This window comes from Somniosus microcephalus, chromosome 2 (assembly GCF_052327205.1).
Source record: "Somniosus microcephalus isolate GS21.2 chromosome 2, FLI_Smic_1.0, whole genome shotgun sequence".
NCBI lineage: Eukaryota > Metazoa > Chordata > Chondrichthyes > Squaliformes > Somniosidae > Somniosus > Somniosus microcephalus.
In genome coordinates this window covers 247437971-247459004 of record NC_140988.1, presented here as the reverse complement: position 1 = coordinate 247459004, position 21034 = coordinate 247437971, and the positions used below count along the sequence as shown (strand labels likewise).

Below are 21034 nucleotides of genomic sequence, written 5' to 3'. Positions count from 1 at the left end.
CCCACCTTCTGCCACTGTGAATAGCTACTCTTTACTCCTACTCTCTGCTTTCTGTCCTGAAGCCAACTAGCAATCCATTCTACTACTTGTCCCCTTACTTCGCATTCTCTGACCTTATTCATTAATCTATTATGTGATACCTTATTGAAGGCCTTTTGAAAATCTAGATAAATTACATCTACTGCATTACCATTGTCTACTCTCTCTGTTACCTCTTCAAAAAATTCAATAAAGTTGATCAAGCAAGATTTTCCCTTTCGAAATACATGCTGACTATTCATTACTATACTTATCGTTTCTAGATGTTCTTCTAGTCTCTCCTTTAGTAGGGATTCCACTTTTCCTACCACCGAAGTTAAGCTGACTGGTCTATAATACCCTGGACATGTTCTATTCCCCTTCTTAAATATAGGTATTATTACACTGTCCATCCCTAGTTGACCTGAGACGGTGGTGATGGTGGGTCTTTTTCTTAAACTGCTGAGTAGCAGTTTGATATAATTGACTGGTTTGCTAGGCCACTTAGGAAGGCCATTAAGAGTCAATCATGTTGGTGTGGAGCTGGAGTCACTTATAGGCCAGACTGGAAGGACAGTAGGTCTCCTTCCCTAAAGGACAGTAATGAACCAGTTGGGTTTTTATGACAATCCAACAGCTTCATGCTTTTGCTTATACCAGCTTTTTATTATCAAAAAAAAAAAATGAATTCAAATTCCCAAACTGCCATTGTGGGATTTGATTCTCTGGGTTATTAGTTCAGACTTTTGATTACTAGCCTAGTAATATAGCCACTATATTGCATAGCCCTCAAGTCTTGGAACCTGACTTCATAGTTGTACTGCCATTTGTGCTTTGCAAAACAAAGAAATGACAGTATAAATACATTCCAAGTAAAATGCATTTGAAACAAATAAATTAATAAAACCCTTCAGCTTTGTGACTTCACAGATAGTTCTGTACCTCTGCAAGGTCTGAAAAGAGTGCTTGGCTGGTGTTACGTCTCAGTGTATCCCAGTAACTTCGGTCTGTGGTATGATCTGGGGGATCTTTTTTTAACATCTGCAGAGTTTTGAAAAGGTATAATTGTTGTAAGGTTCAACATCATCAACTAGGTATAGTGAAAGTTCCATACAAGACAGCAATAAATTAAACAAATTATAGTATCAATTGTTTTTTCATTATTTTGAAATGGAAATACGAACTAAAAAAACAGGTTTTTAAGTATATCACATACACTTTAAACACAGATTGTTATTTCTTCTCTTTGTGTACAACCACGTAGAAGAAAATTAAAACTGGGGGCAAATAATACAATTGTCCATAATTAAATAAGCTGCTTTCCCAGCCAAGTTCATGGAGACAGAATTTAATATTTCAATAAACTGCTGTGTAGTTCAAACACATTAGCCGCGATTTTGCCGGCGCTCAGAGGGCGGGTTCGGAGGCGTGTCTGCTGTCAAAATTGAAATGATTGACAGTGGGTTGGGAGCCCGCTCCGAACCCACCTTCATGTAAGTTTCCAAAGTGTTGGGTCTGCGATTTCAGAACAGACCCAACACCAAGCGGCGGGGGAGGCATTTAAGATAGTTAAATGCTTGTTAACTATTATTTTGCCAGCCTATTTCTATTTTACCACTTTTTTAAATGAGGTTCGCGTCATTCAGAGATTACGTCAGGTAAGTAGGTCGGGTTCTTATGTCTCCCCATTGCTGTGAATAGGTGACAGCTGCAAAAGTGGTATGAAAGCTACCATTTCACAGCTGGTCACTTTCCAATGTCAGAAGCTTGAGCCTTCAGGACTTGGAAGACACTTTTGAGCTGTATGCAGTTTGGAAATGTTTGAAGTAAACTCTCTATCCACTGTCACCTCCTTGGAGCAAGATCTCTCACCATTGACAAATCGCTTCTGCCATCTATTCCAGCAACATCGGTGCCCTTGAAAAAAATCTCACCTTGGTCCTCTGAATGATCTGTCCCAACACCAACATCACCAAGCACACCAACAACAATACCAACCTTCTCCGCAACCACCTGATGCTGCACAGGACACAGGGCATCAGCACCCGACCACACTGCTGCCCGGGAGGCCAGCGATGGCATCACCATGGCCAGATTTACTTCACTTGATGCTGTACACCCTGGCTGCCACATGATTTGGACAGATTGGGTGATTGGGCAGAAGCATGGCAGATGCAGTATCATGTGGATAAATGCGAGGTTATCCACTTTGGTGGCAAAAACAGGAAGGCAGATTATCTGAACGGCAATAGATTGGGAGAAGGGGAAGTGCAACGAGACCTGGGTGTCCTTGTGCACCAGTCGCTGAAGGTAAGCATGCAGGTGCAGCAGGCGGTTAAGGCAAATGGTATGTTGGCCTTCGTAGCGAGAGGGTTCGAGTACAGGAACAAGGATGTCTTGCTGCAGTTGTACAGGGCCTTGGTGAGACCACATCTTGAGTATTGTGTGCAGTTTTGGTTGCCTTATCTGAGGAAGGATGTTCTTGCCATGGAGGGAGTGCAGCAAAGATTCACCAGATTGATACCTGGGATGGCAGGAATGACGTATGAGGAGAGATTGGGTCAATTGGGCTTATACTCGCTGGAGTTTAGAAGAATGAGAGGGGATCTCATTGAAACTTATAAAATTCTAACAGGGCTAGACAGACTAGATGCAGGAAGGATGTTCCCAATGGCCGGGGAGTCCAGAACCAGGGGTCACAGTCTAAGGATAATGGGTAAGTCATTTAGGACAGAGATGAGGAGGAATTTCTTCACCCACAGAGTGGTGAACCTATGGAATTCTCTACCACAGAAGGCAGTGGGGGCCAATTCATTAAATATATTCAAGAAGGAGTTAGATATATTTCTTAAGGCTAAAGGGATCAAGGGATATGGGGAGAAGGCAGGGACAGGGTACTGAATTTGGATGATCAGCCATGATCTCATTGAATGGCGGAGCAGGCTCGAGGGGCCGAATGGCCTACTCCTGCTCCTGTCTTCTATGTTTCTATGATGCACCAGGTTGACACCACCCCACACCAGCACCATAAAGCATACCTATAATGTTTAAATGTAAGAAGTCACACAACACCAGGTTATAGTCCAACAGCTTTATTTGAAATCACAAGCTTTCGGAGCGCTGCTCCTTCGTCACCTGATTTCAAATAAAGCTGTTGGACTATAACCTGGTGTTGTGTGACTTCTTACATATGTTCACCCCAGTCCAACACCGGCATCTCCACACCATGGCTATAATGTTTAAGCCACAGTAGGAGTATGTTTGTGCGTGTGTGCTAGGCCATTGTAGCAGAGCCTGGTCTCCAATTGTCTTGGATCCCCTTGCCATTGGACCAAGACCTTGCTCTGTCAAGCCCATATGGTAGCTGGTGTGCAACAGCCACCCCACGTTAAAAGAATTCATGCACAGGCATCTTATCCGACACGGCAAGAGAGCCCCAGGTGGGCAGAGGAAATGCTCCAAGGACACCCTCAAAGCCTCCTTGAAAAAGTGTAACATCCCCACCGACACCTGGGAATCCCTGGCCCAATACCGCACAAAGTGGAGTAGAAGCATCCGGGAAGGCACCGAACACCGAGTCTCTTCGCCGGGAGCAAGCGGAAGCCAAGCGCAGGCAGCACAAGGAGCGCACGTCAACCCAAGCACCCCACCCACCCCTTCAATCACCGTCTGCCCCACCTGTGACAGAGACTGTAGGTCCCGCATTGGACTCCTCAGTCACCTGCAAACTCATTTTTAATGTGGAAGCAAGTCATCCTCGGTTCCGAGGGACTGCCTAAGAAGAGAAGAATGTCCAAGCCATTCCTTTCACACTCATCACAATTGGGGAGAGGGGGAAGTTATGTCTCAACATTCACTGGAACTCACTAAGACACTTCCAAAGGTGAGCACAGATCTGTCCAATAAGGGAAAGTGTTGAAAATAAAGATTTCAATGTTTGACAACACATGAACAGAAAATTTACATGAACATTGGCTAAACCACCCAAGTGCCTACCCTTGTGTGTTGTTAGTTCATATGCTTGCAGTAGGATGAGGGCGAGTGTGAGGAGTGGCTAGTGAGATGGGGAAGTGATAATGTAGCTAGAGAGGGATGGGTGGAGGTGCAAGGTAAGTTGGTGTGAGTAAAGATGTGCAGGAGTAGGGTAGGGAAGGCAGAATGATGGGGATGTGATGAGTGGCACAGCAAGATGAAGTTGAGTGTGGCTTGGCAGTAACGTTTCGTGATGTACTCAGATCATTGAAAGGCTTGTGCCACTGCATCCTGGTCCTCCTGACAACATCCCTGCTTGTTCCCTCCTGTGCGATGTGCAATCAGGCTGCGTTGATCTCCTGGGGAGGTCTCTTCCACCCATGGGAAGGGAAGACAATCTCCCTGTGTGTTGTGACTCCCTCCATAAGCATCAGCTTTGTGCAGTGCTCGTCAGTGTTTACAGCACCTCAATGCTGTAGAACACTGACAGCAGAACTGTCAAGATCAATTTGGACATGGCCCCTTTAAGGAAACCGGCTGATGGCACATCATCAAATGACATCATCAGACCAGCTTCTTAATAGTCTGGGAACCTCACAGGGCAGGGTAAACAAGCCCTATTAACGTAAAATCATTTGGAGTGTGTGGGCTACAATAGGCAGCGGGCTGGGACCGCGACACCGACCCCGGCCACCCTGGACCTGCCTTGGTCGGCGAAATCGCGGCCACTGTACCAGAGTGGTAGGATACATGTTTTGATTGTTATTCTCCAAATGGAAAGCTCTGCATTTCTGCTAGGCTGTCAAAGAGACAAGCATGTGGGATGGAGGAAGGAAGCAAAGAACTTGATCACTCTTGTGGATTTCCTATTGCGATAGGTTCTCTTGTCCCAGGAACGCTTCATGGTGGAGAGAATTTAAAAGGAGAGTGTGCTTTTAAATAAAAAAAACACTATATATGGCAAGAATATAGCTATGATATATGCATGAGAGTGTAATTTGGGGAGTTATTTATGAACAGGACTTGTCAGTCTTCCAATAAGCCACTATTTTCCTTGATCTTAACAAAAAGTGTCAAAATTAACTTTGTTCTATTAATTCCCCTTTGAGATTTTTTTTTAGACCATCTATGTTTATTCTTCTCCCTTCACACAAGAATCTGGGCTCACTTTCCCAGATTCAAAATTAACTGGACAAATAAGGTGCCATCATATGTATTCTATATGCTGTTAGGTATGGAACACAAATATATCAGACAAGACTAAGGAGATGAGACAAAGGTGTGGAAATTGGAACATTTTAGGGCCAACATTGGCTTCAAAACCTCTAGCACTAACAATGGCATCCATGTCAAGTCTTTTGGCATAAAAGAAAAACTTCAGTAATTTTCATAAAATAATAAAACTAAATAATGATGACTGACATTAAATGTACTTGAACATATATTTATTGCTTTGAGCTTTTAAAGCATATAAAGAATTAGAATTAATTAATTGTTATATATAGTATAACTTTTAAATCAAAATAATTGTCAAATTACTGGTTATCCCCATTGTATTCACTGTTCCTGTATTCATGTCTCTGTTCGTCTCATGCACAAATGCATTAATTCGTTCCATCTCGGTCCTAATTTTGTCTTTCTAGTCTGTCTTCCTTTCTCTGTATTTGTCTTGAGTCTTTCCTACTTTTCCCTATTTCTGTAAGTCTCTTCTTCCCCATCTCCTCTCTCTTGTATGTCTGTCATTCTCTCCGTGGTGCTCTGCCTTTCAATCTAAGATTTTCTGTCTCCCGCCTATATATCTTACACTTTTTCTCTAGGTTTCTTATTCATTTCTTTTCCTCTGACAGAAGCTAGATGCAGAAATCTCATCTGACCATGTCCTAGCAGGAGGCCTGGGTTGTGATCCACATACTGCTGGAACTACAATAACGGATCCAGTTGGTACTGGCCCATCTAGGAGTTGCTGTAATACAGTAAGATGAGAAAGAAATCAGAGGGCTCAGACCAGAAGAGAGTGGGGAGAACACGGTCTATGACTATAAAGGAGTGAAGAGATTGGGGCTCAAACCAGAAGGAAGTAGACACCAGGGTCTAAGCAAAGAGTCTCCAAGCGTTTTGTCTTTGTAGCACTTAGGCATATACCATAGAGCCTTGCAGGCTCTAAGGTATAAATCATTGTTCCTATTAATTTGCAAATACCTTAAACTGCAGATAATAACAGATCCTGGTATTCTGATTTAGGATTTTTCACCAATGAGACAATAGCTCCAAGAACAGGTCTCCAAACCTCCACGCCCATGAAATGTAAACATGACAAATCAGAAGTAATGCAAGTGCAAATAGAACTGAGTTGCCTGGGCTTTGTAGGCAGACTGCCGGGACTTGTGGGTCACATGTGGCAAACGGGCTGCAATATGGATCTTCCTGCCATAGGTTGTCATGTACTTCTCCTGTTGGCTGGTGATCTTCCTGTCACTGATGCACTGGATTATGGGCAAGCCTAGAAGCTACTGCAACATGTATGGTACAAAGAGAAACAAGTGGGCCTGTGGCTGGAACGGAGCAGAGAGGCTGCCAGTGGGGCTGAGAAGGAATGGAGATGCCAGGGCCTGGAGCTGAGAGGGAGCACAGATGACAAGAGGAGAGACCCAGACAATGATGGAGAAGGCCAGGTGAGGAGTCAAGGGAAGCTGGTGCTGCCTTACACTGTGGCAATGACAGCTCTACACTGAGGTGACCCATTGGGAAGGAGTCCAGGAAAGGAGAAACTAGCTCAAGGTGAGAGTAGTATAGTTGGCTCATCACTGAAATTGTCTGGGTGGGTGAGTCTGTCTGTTTGCAGAGTCAGGCTCAGAATGGGTAACTGGTCCCTGATAACCATATTGCTGATAAGTACATGAAATGTCACATGGTTACCTGATACGATGAGATGTTTGAAAATGTATGGAGACTTTTTATATAAAATATAGATCTGAAATAATTACCATTTTGTTTCTTTGTTAAACTTGCACGTATACAATTTTTATCTTTCCCATCTGCTCAATGTGGTGAAAATGCAAATGGAATATCTGGCTCAGATTACTTTCCTCAGGCACTGGGATTTCCCCATCTTTACTTGATCCAGTTTTTCACCTCCCCAACATATGATCAAAACACTCTTTTCATCTTATAAATGCACTCTCAATGGCATTTACTGGAAGTTTACTATTAACCAGCTCCGTTACATAATGATTTCATTATCCTTTACATAGTTATCAGACCCAACCATAATCTTTGAAAGGTATACAAGTGTTATTGCACTTTTTTGTGAATAATTATAGGAAAAGTTAGAATTCAACAATTCAGTTCAATCTTTTAAATACAGAATTTAGTTTACCATGTTCATCAGAGCTTATGCAGAACTTATTTTCTATAGATGTATTATATCGAAAATTGTAAAGTAGAGTTCAAATACTTTGAAACTAAAGGATAGATTTGGAGTACTGCATGTTGTTAATCAAGTTTCACGTTATATTTTGATGCTCAAGCGGTACGCTACTACAATGCATCCTGCACAATTTAATATTCTAGATATAATGAAGGAACAATACATACACTGTGAGTAGGAGCATATTGATAACCAAAAAGTTGCAGATTCTTACATGTCATATGGTGTGGTGTCAAATTACAGATTGTAGTCAGCAAATGAGAAAAAGGAAAAGGAAAGACAAAGCAATTAGAACATCCAATCAGTCACACTAGCACATTCTCAGATTACACCAGACAGGCAGAATAGAATTGAACCCCTAGGTCTAATATTAGTACTTTCTCTTTTTATTCTAGAGCCTTGATCTGTTAAATATGATTTATATTTGAAACAGCTAGGTTTTTGAAGATAAATTAACATTACGAAAGTGATACTATTAAGGTTAAGCTGGTGTTGATATCATTTTTAAATAGCCACCTTCCTCACAGATCAAAAAAACAAGTAATGTATGTGCTTACCACCTGTGCAGACTTTTCCTCATCATCACCTCTTCTCCCGCGTTTCTCATTTTTCCTTCTAAAAATTTCCTGAAGCTACAATAAAATTAATGGAGAATTACAATGCATCCAAAATTATATTTACATGTAATACTATTAACAGCTAAGTTCACATGAAGTTAAAAAGACCATCTTGAAACCTACTTTTAAACCTGACTCTATGGAACTGCCATTGTAATCAACATAGAAAAAGTCAATAATGTTACAGTAACCACACGAGTTTACAAATGAAGCAAGCTGCAAAGCAAATTAGTTTTGAAGATTATTTATAAGACAGCCAACATAACCAACTAGTTATATGTGGACTTGTCTCTTGGTAAAATGTGGTAATCATACCCATTTATAATTCTAATATCACTTTTCCTGTGTCTTTTATAGCATTTATTGTAGTTAAATATTTACTGATGGTCCCAATCTAGACCAAAAGATTTCTTGTTAAATTGATCGCTAAATGTTGACACTTCTATGATGTAAGTACAGTTAATCAACTGAAAACCCAGTTATCTACACCCATCCCTACATCAAGACAGGACATTTAAAAAAAATCCTAAATGTTGTAATGTGATGAACACGGCATTTGTTCCGAGAGTTATACATGTATAAACTCTCTTTTCACAAGTTTGGCTCGGCCAAATTATTCGGTTTATTCGTTTTGGGTAAACAGAGCTGGTTCACCCCACGTGCTTCCAGTTGCAAAAGGGTTTGGAATACAGGTAATATGGTGTATAACCTTAAGATTTACATTTGTGCAAATAGCATTTGTTCACTGCACAGAGAAGTATTGGTGGGTAATAGTTTTAACATTAAGTAAATTGAAGCTCTGAATAAGTTTGATTTTTAAACTCATTTAATACTTGCTTTAGATTTTAAAGGAAGGAAAAAAATGTCTGGAATTCATCTTATACAGATAACATAGAAAGACTAGAAGGTATCTGAAGTAACAGATAGACTATCTCACTAACATGTGCAAGATTCAAGACCAAACCACAACGTGGATTTGTGATAAGAAGTTGAAATGACTGCAAGGAAGGAGAGCTCCGGCTTACATCAATTTGTTGCTCAGCATCTTAAAGGGGATGCTAGCCTTTTGGTGCAGTTGGTGCCAAATTCCTAAGCTAGCTATATGAATATAGCCCATCTGTCTTGGGTTCTGCTGAAGCTCTGCACTTCAAACAGGTAGAACCATGGTTTGATGGGGTATGGTGTCCGAGCAGGTTGAGGTCAGGAGAGTGGTGGAAATGTGCTTACATATTTTATAGTGAGTTGTATTGCACACTGTGCCACTCAGGAGGAATTTCTGGTGTCTGCTGTCTGCCAAGTTAGGGCTCAAACTTTGTCAGTTGTCTAACAGCTAACTGACTATCTTCCTTGGATTTAGGCTGTGTGTGTTTGGGGGGGGGGGGGGGAGAGGAGGAGGAGGAAGAAGAATAAAATAAATAATCAGAGTAGTTTTTGGGTTTTAGTTGGTTCCAAATGGGAAATTTGAACAGAGTTGATCCTCTGTGGCAGATGCAGTAATCTGATACATGAACCAGACAGGTTTACAGTATTTTAGGGTACTGTTGATTATTCACCAGTCAGTTTGGCTCACTTATAGTTCCTGGAGTGGCAAACCTATAAGCAGGGCCCAAAGTCTTCCCAGTCTGCTCCAGATAATCTTGCAAACATTAAGATGATTCTACCTGGACAAACAGTGAGACACTTTACCAATGCAGAGGTGGTAAGTAGCATGGGTCTAACCAGTTAAACTCCAGCAGTACCTCTACAGGACTGGGGGTCACTAAGCGTTAGTACTAGAGATATGTGTCTAAAATTTCTGAGCTTAGGAAAGTGAAGCGTGTTCCAATGGGGAGAAAGCGTGAACTCCATGTTGAACAAATAGAAAATCTGCTGAGGTGGATTTCTCCGGTTTGATTTGGAAAGTCTCAAGCATAGTGATGGGCTTCCACGCATGGCTAACAAAAAGAAAATCTTGCTAAAACAGATGTGCCATCAGCAGCACCACCAGAGTTTCGTAAGACTTATAATTTATTAGGAACAGGAGTAGGCCATTCAGCCACTCGAGCCTGTTAGATCATGGCTGATCTGTACCTCAACTCCATTTATCCTTCCCTAACAAAAATCTATCGCTCTCAGTTCCAATTCCCCCAGCATCCACAGCTTTTGGGAGCTAGAATTCAAGATTTCTACTATCCTTTGTGTAAAAAAAGTGCTTCCTGATTTCACTTCTAAATGGCCTAGCTCTAATTTTAAGATCGTGTCCCCTTGTTCTGGATTCCCCCACCAGAGGAAATAGTTTCTATCTATCTAATTGACTCCTTTTATCATTTTAAACACCTCAGATCACCCATTAATCTTCTATACTCAAGGGAATATTGGCATTGATTGAGAAACAGTCTACATAAAAGTCTACCTGGAAGATACCTGGGGGGAGAAATTCGGTATCGCCCCGTTTGGGGCACAATTATCGTCCAGGCGCAAAGTTTAGTGCTTGGCTCTAATTATCGCCTCCGACTGCAAACTTGGCCTCTAGCGCCGCTGGAGGTGATTTGAGCGCTAAATCAGGCGCTATACACCTCACTTAAGGCGCTAACACCAAGGAGCGAGGCGCTACCTCAGAGCGCTGGCGAAGCTCATATGATGTCAGTTAGCAATGGAACACACTGGCGCTGGCCAGTTCTTAAAGGGGAAGGTCGATCTTGCTCTCCAGCCACAACCTGCTCATTGCAGCCTTGAATCTTGGCCTGGAGAGACCTGTACATCAATTCTGCTGGAAAGAATAATGGAGAGGCCCAGGGAAAGATCTCAGAGTGCAGCCCCCATAGTCTCTTCTAAATCGATGCAAGGAAGGTCAAATCAAAATGAACCTGCAAAGTGCTGCTCAGTACCCAAAACTCCTTCTCACAGCGTTGAATCTCTCCAGACGTGTCTCAGAATGCGTGGTGCAAAAATGTCACCGGCAAAAAAAAAGCAGGAAGCGGCCACCTTTAAATAGCGCTCCCCCAGTCCCTTCCCGACTGCAAAACGTTCCCCTCCAACTGTCGTTGCTAGCGGCAGGCGGAAAGGCAGGGGCGCCACTCAATATCCAGTCTGGGGCGCTACCGGGGCGTTGCATGCTCGACTGATATCACAATCTGTGGGCGCAGGAGATCGTGGCAGTAGTGTTTAGCGCCGCCGCAAAATGTCTGGTCAATTTCGCGAGCGGCGCAAACATCGCCGCGCCCGAGCACTAGTTGCTTGGGGCTAATCAACCAAATTTTCCCCCCCTAATGTTTTGATATTTAAAAAAAAAGAGACACAAGACTGGAAATTATAAACCAGTTAACCTGAAAACATTTTCATGGAAAAAATGATGATTTAATGGGGTAGAAATCCACCTGGGCCTGTTTTCGGACTCAGACACATCGCTGCACAAACAGCATGCACCCCAACTGAGAAACCCAAGGTCATTCCAAATTGGGCTTTGGCCCTCAACATTTTGTGTGTGAGCTGCCAGCACCTACCGCGCCTTTACAGGTAGCTTACGCATATGAGAAACATAAACATTAGGCCACTTGCCTCGCTGGCAGCAGACCAAAGATAAATCCTGGGGGGGTGACTTTAGTTAGCAGTCGCAGCTCCTGCTTAAGAATCTTGAGTGTAATAGTCCCAACTCCTGTCCCGCTCATCACAATAACATTTCTGCGGGGGGACCTAAAACAAGCAGTATGCCTTTATTTACATATTTAAGGTATCTAACACCACTGTTTTAGGCGGCCATCAGGAATCTGGAGTGTGTTACAGATACAAACGGAGTTGGTTGTTATCTTGTCATTGTAGTGTTACTGCAACATTAAAGTTGCAGCATAAATGTATCCTTAGAAATATCAAACCTAGAGATTAGAAGAAATCACTTTTCATTGAGTGATAAGTTTATGGAACATATTCCCAGCCAAGCAGTTGATGCTTTTCAACTAGCTCCTTCAGAAAGGACCTCGATAATTAACTTGTTGGGAACAAGACTGGAGATTATAGGTAATATAGTGAGATGATCAAAAATTTCACTGGAAATGATAGCTCCAGTCCAGAGATTGAGTGGTGGAAAGGAGGAGATGGATAAGAATTTTATAGTTTTGTTCTATCAGTGATATTTATGAATAACATTCTTGCAAGATATTAAATAAGTGGAATAGACCCAAAACAGGATAGATTGTACATGGTAGGGAGAACTTAAGAAACAAGAGGCCATTGAAACATCCCTCTAATATCCTATCTCTCCCATCATAGCATTCAATTGTATTTTGAACAGCCCCAATGTTTTTGCCTCTACTGCCCTGAATAGGATGGAAATGTGTACAGTGAAGCTTGTTTTATGCTGCCCCTAATACTAGCTTCAGAAGACCCCTACCTACTTGCACCAATGTTAGATTGTCTACCTGTCATATCAGTCATTCTTGTGTCCTGAGTAAAAATACAAACGTTAAGGGAGATTTTCCACTTTGGTGCTCCACACAGGAAATCTCTTATGCTGCTAAATTAAACATTAAATTATATTAAGACTGTTAATTCAAGAGAACGTAGGAATGACAATATAGTCATGTATATCACCCATACCACTCATCACAATTCTGTTCCAAGGCCAATACCATTAAAAAAAAATCTCAACCCTGTATCTCACTAGTTAGCTGAATCAGTAATCGATATAATGCCATTCTGAATTTTCTGAATTGCACCCGATGGCAGTTTGTTCCACAAGCTGATGATTAACTTAGAAGCTACTCCTCAGGCTTAACCACTTTCACTTAATATCCTTTCAGCCAGTTTATGTCCAATCAATCTGGGCAAGATTTAAACCCAAGCTCCAGAGGTGAAAGGGTTTTTCCACAACTCACTACCAATTCTTTTTGTAGCTCGATATTTTTTTTATTTCAATCAATACCTTCTATTAAGCTGTTGTTAAAATTGTTTTTCTCCCCTACATCCTACTTCCATTAATTAAATCTTCAAAGTAATTGCTCCTGAGCACATTGCTAGCTCTCTTTTAGAAATATTGGCCTTGATTTTAATTGCTTCCGCCTGGCAGAAATTGAGGGGGGGGGCAGTTAAAATAAGGCGAGTTACTCACCCCCTCTAATGCCACTGCCTTCCCGCCATGTCCCGATATTAACCTGCTCTTTTGAGCAGGCAAGAAGTGGGGTCCTATTTTAAATATGCAGATCGGGTCTGGTGATGACATCAGGACCCAATCTGCAATTTTAGCTGAAGGCCTGAGAAGGGGGGAATTGACTGCTCCCCCAGCAGGCAGACCTGACTGGAGATGGATGACGGGCCAGAAGATAAGTTTAAAATAGCTAATAGAGGGGCAGGAGTGCTCCTCTGGGTATCACAAGGAAGCCTCGGCGGCTACCTCCCTCCCGATCTCTCCACAGGCTTCTCCCCCCCCCTCCCGATCTCTCCACAGGCTTCTCCCCCATCCCGAACTCTTCATAGACTTTTCCCCCCTCCCGATCTCTGCTCACAGCCTTCTTCCCCCTTCCAATCTTTGCCACAGGCTTCTCCACCATCCTGATCTCGCAACAGGCTTCTCCCCCTCCCAATCTTTGCCCACAGGCTTATCCCCACTCCCGATCATTGCGCATGGGCTTCTATCCCCTCCCGATCTTGCAAGGTCACCTAATTCCCTACTTCTTGGGAGGAAAGAAGGTATTCCAGTATAATTGCCAATCTGCTCTTAAGACTGACTGTTGGAAGTTTTAAAACAGGAGTAGGCCACTCAGCAGAAGGAGCCTGAAGAAGTACCTCAACTCCATTTACCTGCCTTTTCTCAATATCCTTTCTGAACAAAGGTCAATTGATCTCAGCCTTTTGGGGAAGAAAGTTTTAATTTTCCATGTTGGCCAAATGGTATGTTGGCCCTCGTAGCGAGAGGGTTTGAGTACAGGAACAAAGATGTCTTGCTGCAGTTGTACAGGGCCTTGGTGAGACCACATCTTGAGTATTGTGTGCAGTTTTGGTTGCCTTATCTGAGGAAGGATGTTCTTGCCATGGAAGGAGTTCAGCGAAGATTCACCAGGCTGATACCTGGGATGGCAGGAATGACGTATGAGGAGAGATTGGGTCAATTGGGCTTATACTCGCTGGAGTTTAGAAGAATGAGAGGGGATCTCTGAAACTTATAAAATTCTGACAGGACTGGACAGACTAGATGCAGGAAGGATGTTCCCGATGGTTGGGGAGTCCAGAACCAGGGGTCACAGTCTAAGGATAAGGGGTAAGCCATTTAGGACAGAAATGAGGAGGAATTTCTTCACCCAGAGAGTGGTGAACCTGTGGAATTCTCTACCACAGAAGGCAGTAGAGGCCAATTCATTAAATATATTCAAGAAGGAGTTGGATATATTTCTTAAGGCTAAAGGGATCAAGGGGTATGGGGAGAAAGCAGGGACCGGGTACTGAATTTGGATGATCAGCCATGATCGCATTGAATGGCGGAGCAGGCTCGAGGGGCCAAATGGCCTAATCCTGCTCCTATCTTCTATGTTTCTATGTTTCCACAACCTCACTGTGAAAAAATGCTTCCTGATTTCACTCCGAGCTGGCCTAGCTAATTTTAAGATTGTGCACGATTGTTCTTGTGGATGGTTGTTCTTGATTCCGCTACCAGAGAAAATAGTTTCTCTGTATCTACCCAATCAAATCCTTTTATCATTTTAAACACCTCAATTAGATCACCCCTTAATCTTGTAAACTCAAGGGAATACAAACCAAGTTTATGAACCCTTTAAGCCCTGGTGAAATTCTAGTGAATCTGTGCTGCACCTCCTCCAAAAGCCAATATATCTTTCCTGAGGTGCAGTGCCAAAAAATGAACGCAGTGTTCCAGATGGGGTCTAACCAAGTCTCTGTACAAATGAAGCATCACTTTCTCACTTTGTATTCCAACACCCTTGAGATAAATGCCAACATTCCATTATCTTTTTAGTTCTCTTTGTACCTGTGCACTAGCTTTTAGTGATTTGTGCACATGGACACCTAAATCCCTTTGTTCTTCGCCTCTCACCATTAAGATATTCCTAATCGTCTTTCTCAGAACCAAATTGGATGACCTCACACTTCCCCATATTGAACTCCATCTGCCAGTTTTGCCCACTCACTTAGTCTGTCTATGTATGTCCCTTTGTAACTTCCTCCTCCCAACTACACAACTTACTGTGCCCCCTAACATAGTGTATTCTGCAAACTTGGATATACAACTCTCTATTCCTTCATCCAAGTAATTAATATATATGGTGAAAAGCTGAGGCCCTGGTACAGACATTTGGGTAACACCACTTGTCACATACCACCAGACAACGAACCCATTATCCCTACTGTCTGTCTTTCACCTCCCAATCAATTACCAACCCATATCACAAGGTTACCTCCAATTCCATGTGCTCTCAGTTTTGCTGATAATCTCGTCAATCCTTATCAAATGTGTATTGGAAGTCCATAGAGATGACATTTATAGATACGCCCCATCCACCATGCTAATGACCTCCTCAAAAAAATTTAACTAGATTAGTCAGCCGTGGCCTACCTTTCACAAATCCGTGCTGACTCTCATATTGACAGAGACCTGTCCAAGTGCTCAGTCACTTTGTCCCTGTTGATCGATTCCAGTGACTTCCTCACAACTGATGATAAACATATAGGCCTAGAAATTCAGTCGCGCCACTTCTGGGGCGCTAAAGTCGGGCGGGCGCTAAAGTTAGCGCCCGCCGGAAAGTGTAGGCCACTTCGCCGAAATTCAGTAGATTTGGCCAAGGAGTTTGGGCGAGCGCTGAAACTGGCGTTGCACTCCTATCTTTAGGCGCTAAGCCGGCGGTGCGGACTGATAACGCCGAGGCCGGGCGCAGCGCAGGTGCGGTCATGTTTTGATTGACAGCAGACACCCTGACGCCGGCCAGCTCTTAAAGGGGGAAGGGTCGACTTTGTCTGCTGCCACGCCCTGGATAGTGGAGCCCTGCAGCTAGGCCTGAACACTGCTGGTGGACCCAAATAGCGCCTGAAGCCATGCAGAAGGCCCGTGAACGAGCGCAGCGCTTCTCAGAGCATGCTTTGAGGGTGCTGCTTAAGGCTTTTGAAAAGAGAAGAGAGATCTTGTGCCCGAACAGTGGCAAGAAGGCTCCCAGGAGGAAGTACAGGAGAGCCTGGAGGGAAATCGCCCACAGGGTGTCATCCACCAGCGATGTCCCCAGGAGTGCGGACCAATGCCGCAACAAGTACAACGACCTCACTCGGATGGTCAGGGTGAGTACCCTTTCCAGTGTCCTCCTCATCCTTGCATGTGCACCTCACATTATGGGCAAAGGGACCTCAAAGGCCTAATGGCCATCCCTCCTCCCGCAGCTATGGCACTGGCATGATCATCAATAGCACTTTCTGCACTTTACACACTGGCCAAGCTATTCGAACATGGGAGGCTGTGCACACAACAACAGGGCACCACACTGGCCATGCTATTCGACCATGGGAGGCAGTGCAGACAACAACAGGGCAACACACTGTACTTAGAGGCTGTCCTTTCTCTTGCAGGCCAAGCTGGCCAAGAATATGAAGAGCCGGAATGTCACCGGGGGAGGCCGTGGCCAGTTCCAGGAGCTCAGTGACCTGGAGGAGCGCGTGGCTCGACTCGTGCGTGGCCGGGTGGTTGGCCCCGTTGCTATTGGAGATGCCGACCCTGTGCTGGGCCCCAATGGTAAGGACATGACCGTTTGGACCTCTCTCGTTCCCCTTGCGCATCAGATCTACATCCTTTGCCACTGTCCGACCAATGCGCATAATGCCACCACTCATGCCTCCCTCGCTGACGCCCTGTCCTCACTCTAAAGCTACTCTTGTGCCTTCCTGCTTTCAGCTGGTGAGGAGGAGGTCCATGAAGCTGAGAGTGCCAGTCCCTCGGAAGAGGAGGACGACGAGGACCAAGAGGAAGGCGGCACATCGGGGGAACCCACATCCGCGCCAGGGGATGGCAATGGAGGGGACACGTCTTGCCTGGAGGAGAGCCAGGGGGAAGTGTTGCAGGGGGGTGCAGCTCCTGGGCCCAGTGGCGTCCAGGCAGGCGGGAAGGGTCGGGCAGCACGGCTGCCTTCTCCCCAGAGGGGGGGGGGGGAAGTGTTGCAGGGGAGGGCAGTTGCTGGGCCCAGTGGCGTCCAGGCAGGCGGGAAGGGTCGGGCAGCATGGCTGCCTTCTCCCCAGAGGGGGGGGGGGGGGGGGGGGGGGGGGAAGTGTTGCAGGGGGGTGTAGCTCCTGGGCCCAGTGGCGTCCAGGCACGCGGGAAGGGTCGGGCAGCTCGGCGGCCTTCTCCCCAGATGGAGAGTCCGCCCTCCTGGGCGAGGACCGTCTCCGGACTGGAGGTGCGCCTCCTTGATGAAATGTCCGCGGCCTCCGAGCGGCGCCACAACGAGTTCATGGGGGTTGTGGGACAGTTGCCTCAGGCCATCGAGTCCCTGGCTCATAGTGTGGCCGCTTTCGGGGACTCACAGGCCAGGGGTGTCGACCAACTCGCGGCAGCACAGGCCAGGGGTGTCGACCAACTCGCGGCAGCACAGGACGCGAGTCGCGAGTTCGTGAGTGGTGCCGTGCAGACACTGGCTGATCTGATGCGGGCACAGAACAGGGCAGTTCGGGCACTCACTTCTGCCACACTCGCTGTGTCATGGAAGCATCGACAGGGCACCCGCCGCCCTGCTGCAGCACAGCGGTCTGGCCTCCACCAGATTGCTGCGCTTGCTGCAGTGCCAGCCCGGCCGAGTGCCAGTGTCTCTGGCGACCAGCGAGCGCCTGGCATCAGCCAGCTTGCCCCCATTGCTGCAGCCACCACTGCCACTCCCCCAGCCAAGGTGCGACGAGCTGCTGCAGAGACTGATGCTGCCCAGCCACAGCTGCAGCAGTCAGCAGCCGGACCCTCCAGGGCCGGACCTCGTCTAGGCCGACCCCCAAGGGCATCTGCCGTTACGCATTGTGGCCCTCAGGAGCCTTCCCCCCAGCCTTCCAACACCCACAGGGCCCAGGTTGAGGCGGAGCAACAGGTCGGGCAGGGGCCGGAGAAGCCTGCACAAGGACTCACCCTCTCGGCACACCAAGTAGAGGGTGTCGGCAACTGTTTTTTTTATATGGGGGTGTTTGTGTTCTGGAGGCGGGGGGGGGCTTATTTTGGAAAGGCCGAAGATGAAGGCCAATTGGATTGACAAGTTTTGTTACTCCTCCCCAGGTTGTGGGAGTGAGATATGTTTTTCACTGTTTTTTGGGGGTCTTGTCTGTTTTTGTGTTTCATGTGGGAAGGGCCCTGAGTTTGTTAAATAAAGCTTTTTATTTATTCAGCTTGTCCAGGTGTCATGTTTCAAGTGGTTGTTGAGTTAACCGGCTGAGGGCTTGCGGAGCGGCTGCATTCAGGTGCGTTCATTGCCACAAGCCATTCCCTGACAGGGAGCCTAGAAGTGTCGTTCAATAAGCCGCCGGCGGACGGCCCTTGGGGCTCCCTTCTGGGCTGGTACTCCTCCTCCTCCTCATGGTCCTCCTGCTCGTCCTCCTGAGGTGGTGGCCCAACGTGAGGTGGCAGTGCCTGAGTCCTGCGGATAGCCAGGTTGTGCAGCATGCAGCAAACAACGACGAACTGGGAGAATCTATCCGGCGAATACTGTGGAGATCCGCCGGATCGATCCAGGCAGCGGAACCGTTGCTTGAGGACGCCAATCGTTTGCTCTATGATGTTCCTTGTGGCTTGATGGCTTTCGTTGTATGCCTCCTCCGCAGGGGTCCTGGGCGCGCGGAGCGGGGTCATGAGCCATGTGCACAAAGGGTAGCCCTTGTCCCCAATAAGCCATCCCCTTGGTGGAGGCTGTGCCTCGAACATGTCAGCCACAGTAGTCTGGCGCAGGATAAATGCATTGTGGCTGCTTCCTGGAAAGTGGGCATTGACAGCTAGGATGCGCTGCCTGTGGTCACACACCAGCTGTACATTGAGGGAATGGTAGCCCTTCCGGTTGCGGTAATCCTCGGCATTGTCGATAGGTGCCCGCATAGCCACATGCGTGCAGTCAATGGCGCCGTGCACCATGGGGAAGTCGGCGATCCTGGCAAAACCGACTGCACGCTGCTCCTGCCTCTCTAGGGTCATGGGGAAGGAGATGAATTGGTGTCTCCTTGCGAAAAGGGCATCGGTGACCTGCCGGATGCAGCAATGCACGGCGAACTGGGAGATGTTCGCTATGTCCCCAGCAGCGGCTTGGAAGGAGCCGCTTGCATAAAAGTTCAGAGCCACCGTGACCTTCACTTCCACCGACAGAGACGTCCTGCACATCAGCTCTGGACGCAGATCTCTGTGAAGCAGCTGGCAGACCTCTGCAACCACCTCCCTTCTGAAGCGCAGCCTCTTAACACAATGCGCGGCAGTCATGGTGAGATAGGACACCTGCTGCCGGTATTCCCTGAGTGGGTAAGGCCTACGTTGCCGACGCCTGATGGCCCCTCTGCGTCTAGGCATGGCTGGCCCTCTCACACAGCGTCTGCGAGCCCTTCGCACATAATGCTGGAACTGAGGGTTGGAACCCCATGCAGCCCCCATAATAAACTTGCAAACAGTGAAATCACAAAGAGTCAAATTTCCAAGCTCTGGCCAGAAGCCAAAAATACCTCTCCTATGTTGTCCCAAATCAGTAAGGTCTGTTCCTTGGTCTCTGTCCAGAAATCCAAAGCACTAAAGTCATTGCAGCAAAATGGCTGGCCTTTATAGTTCAGTGTAAGTGCCCTTTAATTAGCGCTCCCCGAGGCCCGCAGGGCCTCTGCTGCGTTCCACTTCACAGTTCTTAACAGCGCCACGCCCACATTGGGCGGGCGCCACTGAATTTCCGGTTTGGGGCGCACAAACAGCGTTGCACGACGAAATGATGTCATAAGCTGTGCGCGCAGCTGAGCGGGCGCAAACACTTTGCGCCGGCGCTAAATGTCAACTGAAGTTGGGCGTTGGCGCAGACCGGCCTGCGCCCGGGCGCTAAGTGCCTAGCGCTGGAAATCTACCCCTCTTATGGCGTTAATGGCTGGCGAACGCAACTGAATTTCTAGGCCATAGTTCTATAGTTACCTGGTTTCTCTCTCCCTCCCTTCCTTCCTTCTTAAATAATGGAGTGACGTTTGCAATTTTCCAATCCACAGGCGCAATTCTTGAATGTAGAGCACTTTGGAAAAGTTTGATCAATGCATATGTAATTTCTTCTATTTCTTTTGATACCGAGGTGGAAATCAGGTCCTCGAGATTTGCCGATCTTAAGTCCCATTATTTTCTCCAGTTTCTTACTTTTATTAAATATGTTCCCATGACATTTTTAGGTTCCCTTGTGCCCCTAGTATTCTGTATTATTTCTGCACTGTGAAAATGGATACATTAACAAGTCTGCCATTTCCCTGTTGTCCATTATAGTTTTGCCTGCATCTGTCTTTAATGGGCTCACCTTCCCTTTTAGAACTTTGCTTCTCTTAATATATTTATAAAAACTTGTGCAGTGAGCTTTGATATCACTTGCAAGTATTTTTCATATACCCTTTTTGCACCTTATTACTTTCGTTGTATTCCTGTTGCTTTATATAACTCTCCAAGTCTGCTGGATTTCCACTTTTCCATGCATTTGTTTTAGCTTGACACTGTTTCTTACCTCATTTGTTGGCCATAGTTGCTTAAGTACACAAGTGGGGTTTTTACTGGTTTTATGTCATAATTCTTTGAATACATCTCACTGTTTATCTGTAGGTATTAACTGTAATGTATATACCTTTAAGGGGGGAACTATGTTTTACAGCTCATGTATACTGCAGTACCGGCGGTGACCACACATGTATATAGCACTGAGTAGTAATCTGTACAGATCAGTTGCACTGTGAGCCACGTTGAGTAAACACCTGTTGTACTGTTCTCCGCAGTCTGTGTCTTATTATACACGGACGCAACATTGGCGACGAGACAGGTTCGAACCTACCTGCAACTCTGCATCACCTCCCGGGGATT

The 21034-nt window shown here is 45.9% G+C and overlaps 1 protein-coding gene across 12 annotated transcripts in view; it reads right to left on the bottom strand.

Annotated features, from left to right (window-relative positions):
* Window positions 1–21034, bottom strand: part of micu3a (mitochondrial calcium uptake 3a) — a 250731-nt gene that overhangs the window by 97855 nt on the left and 131842 nt on the right. For 6 of the 12 annotated variants that reach the window (XM_085970651.1, XM_085970576.1, XM_085970567.1 and 3 more), the window contains 3 exons: window positions 7975–8049; window positions 7585–7626; window positions 961–1059 (listed from right to left, as the gene is read on the bottom strand). In XM_085970651.1, the coding sequence (XP_085826777.1) occupies window positions 961–1059; window positions 7585–7626; window positions 7975–8049 (216 nt within the window). The remainder of the gene's footprint in view (window positions 1–960; window positions 1060–7584; window positions 7627–7974; window positions 8050–21034) is intronic. The other 6 variants (XM_085970597.1, XM_085970667.1, XM_085970613.1 and 3 more) reach the window with 4 other exon arrangements.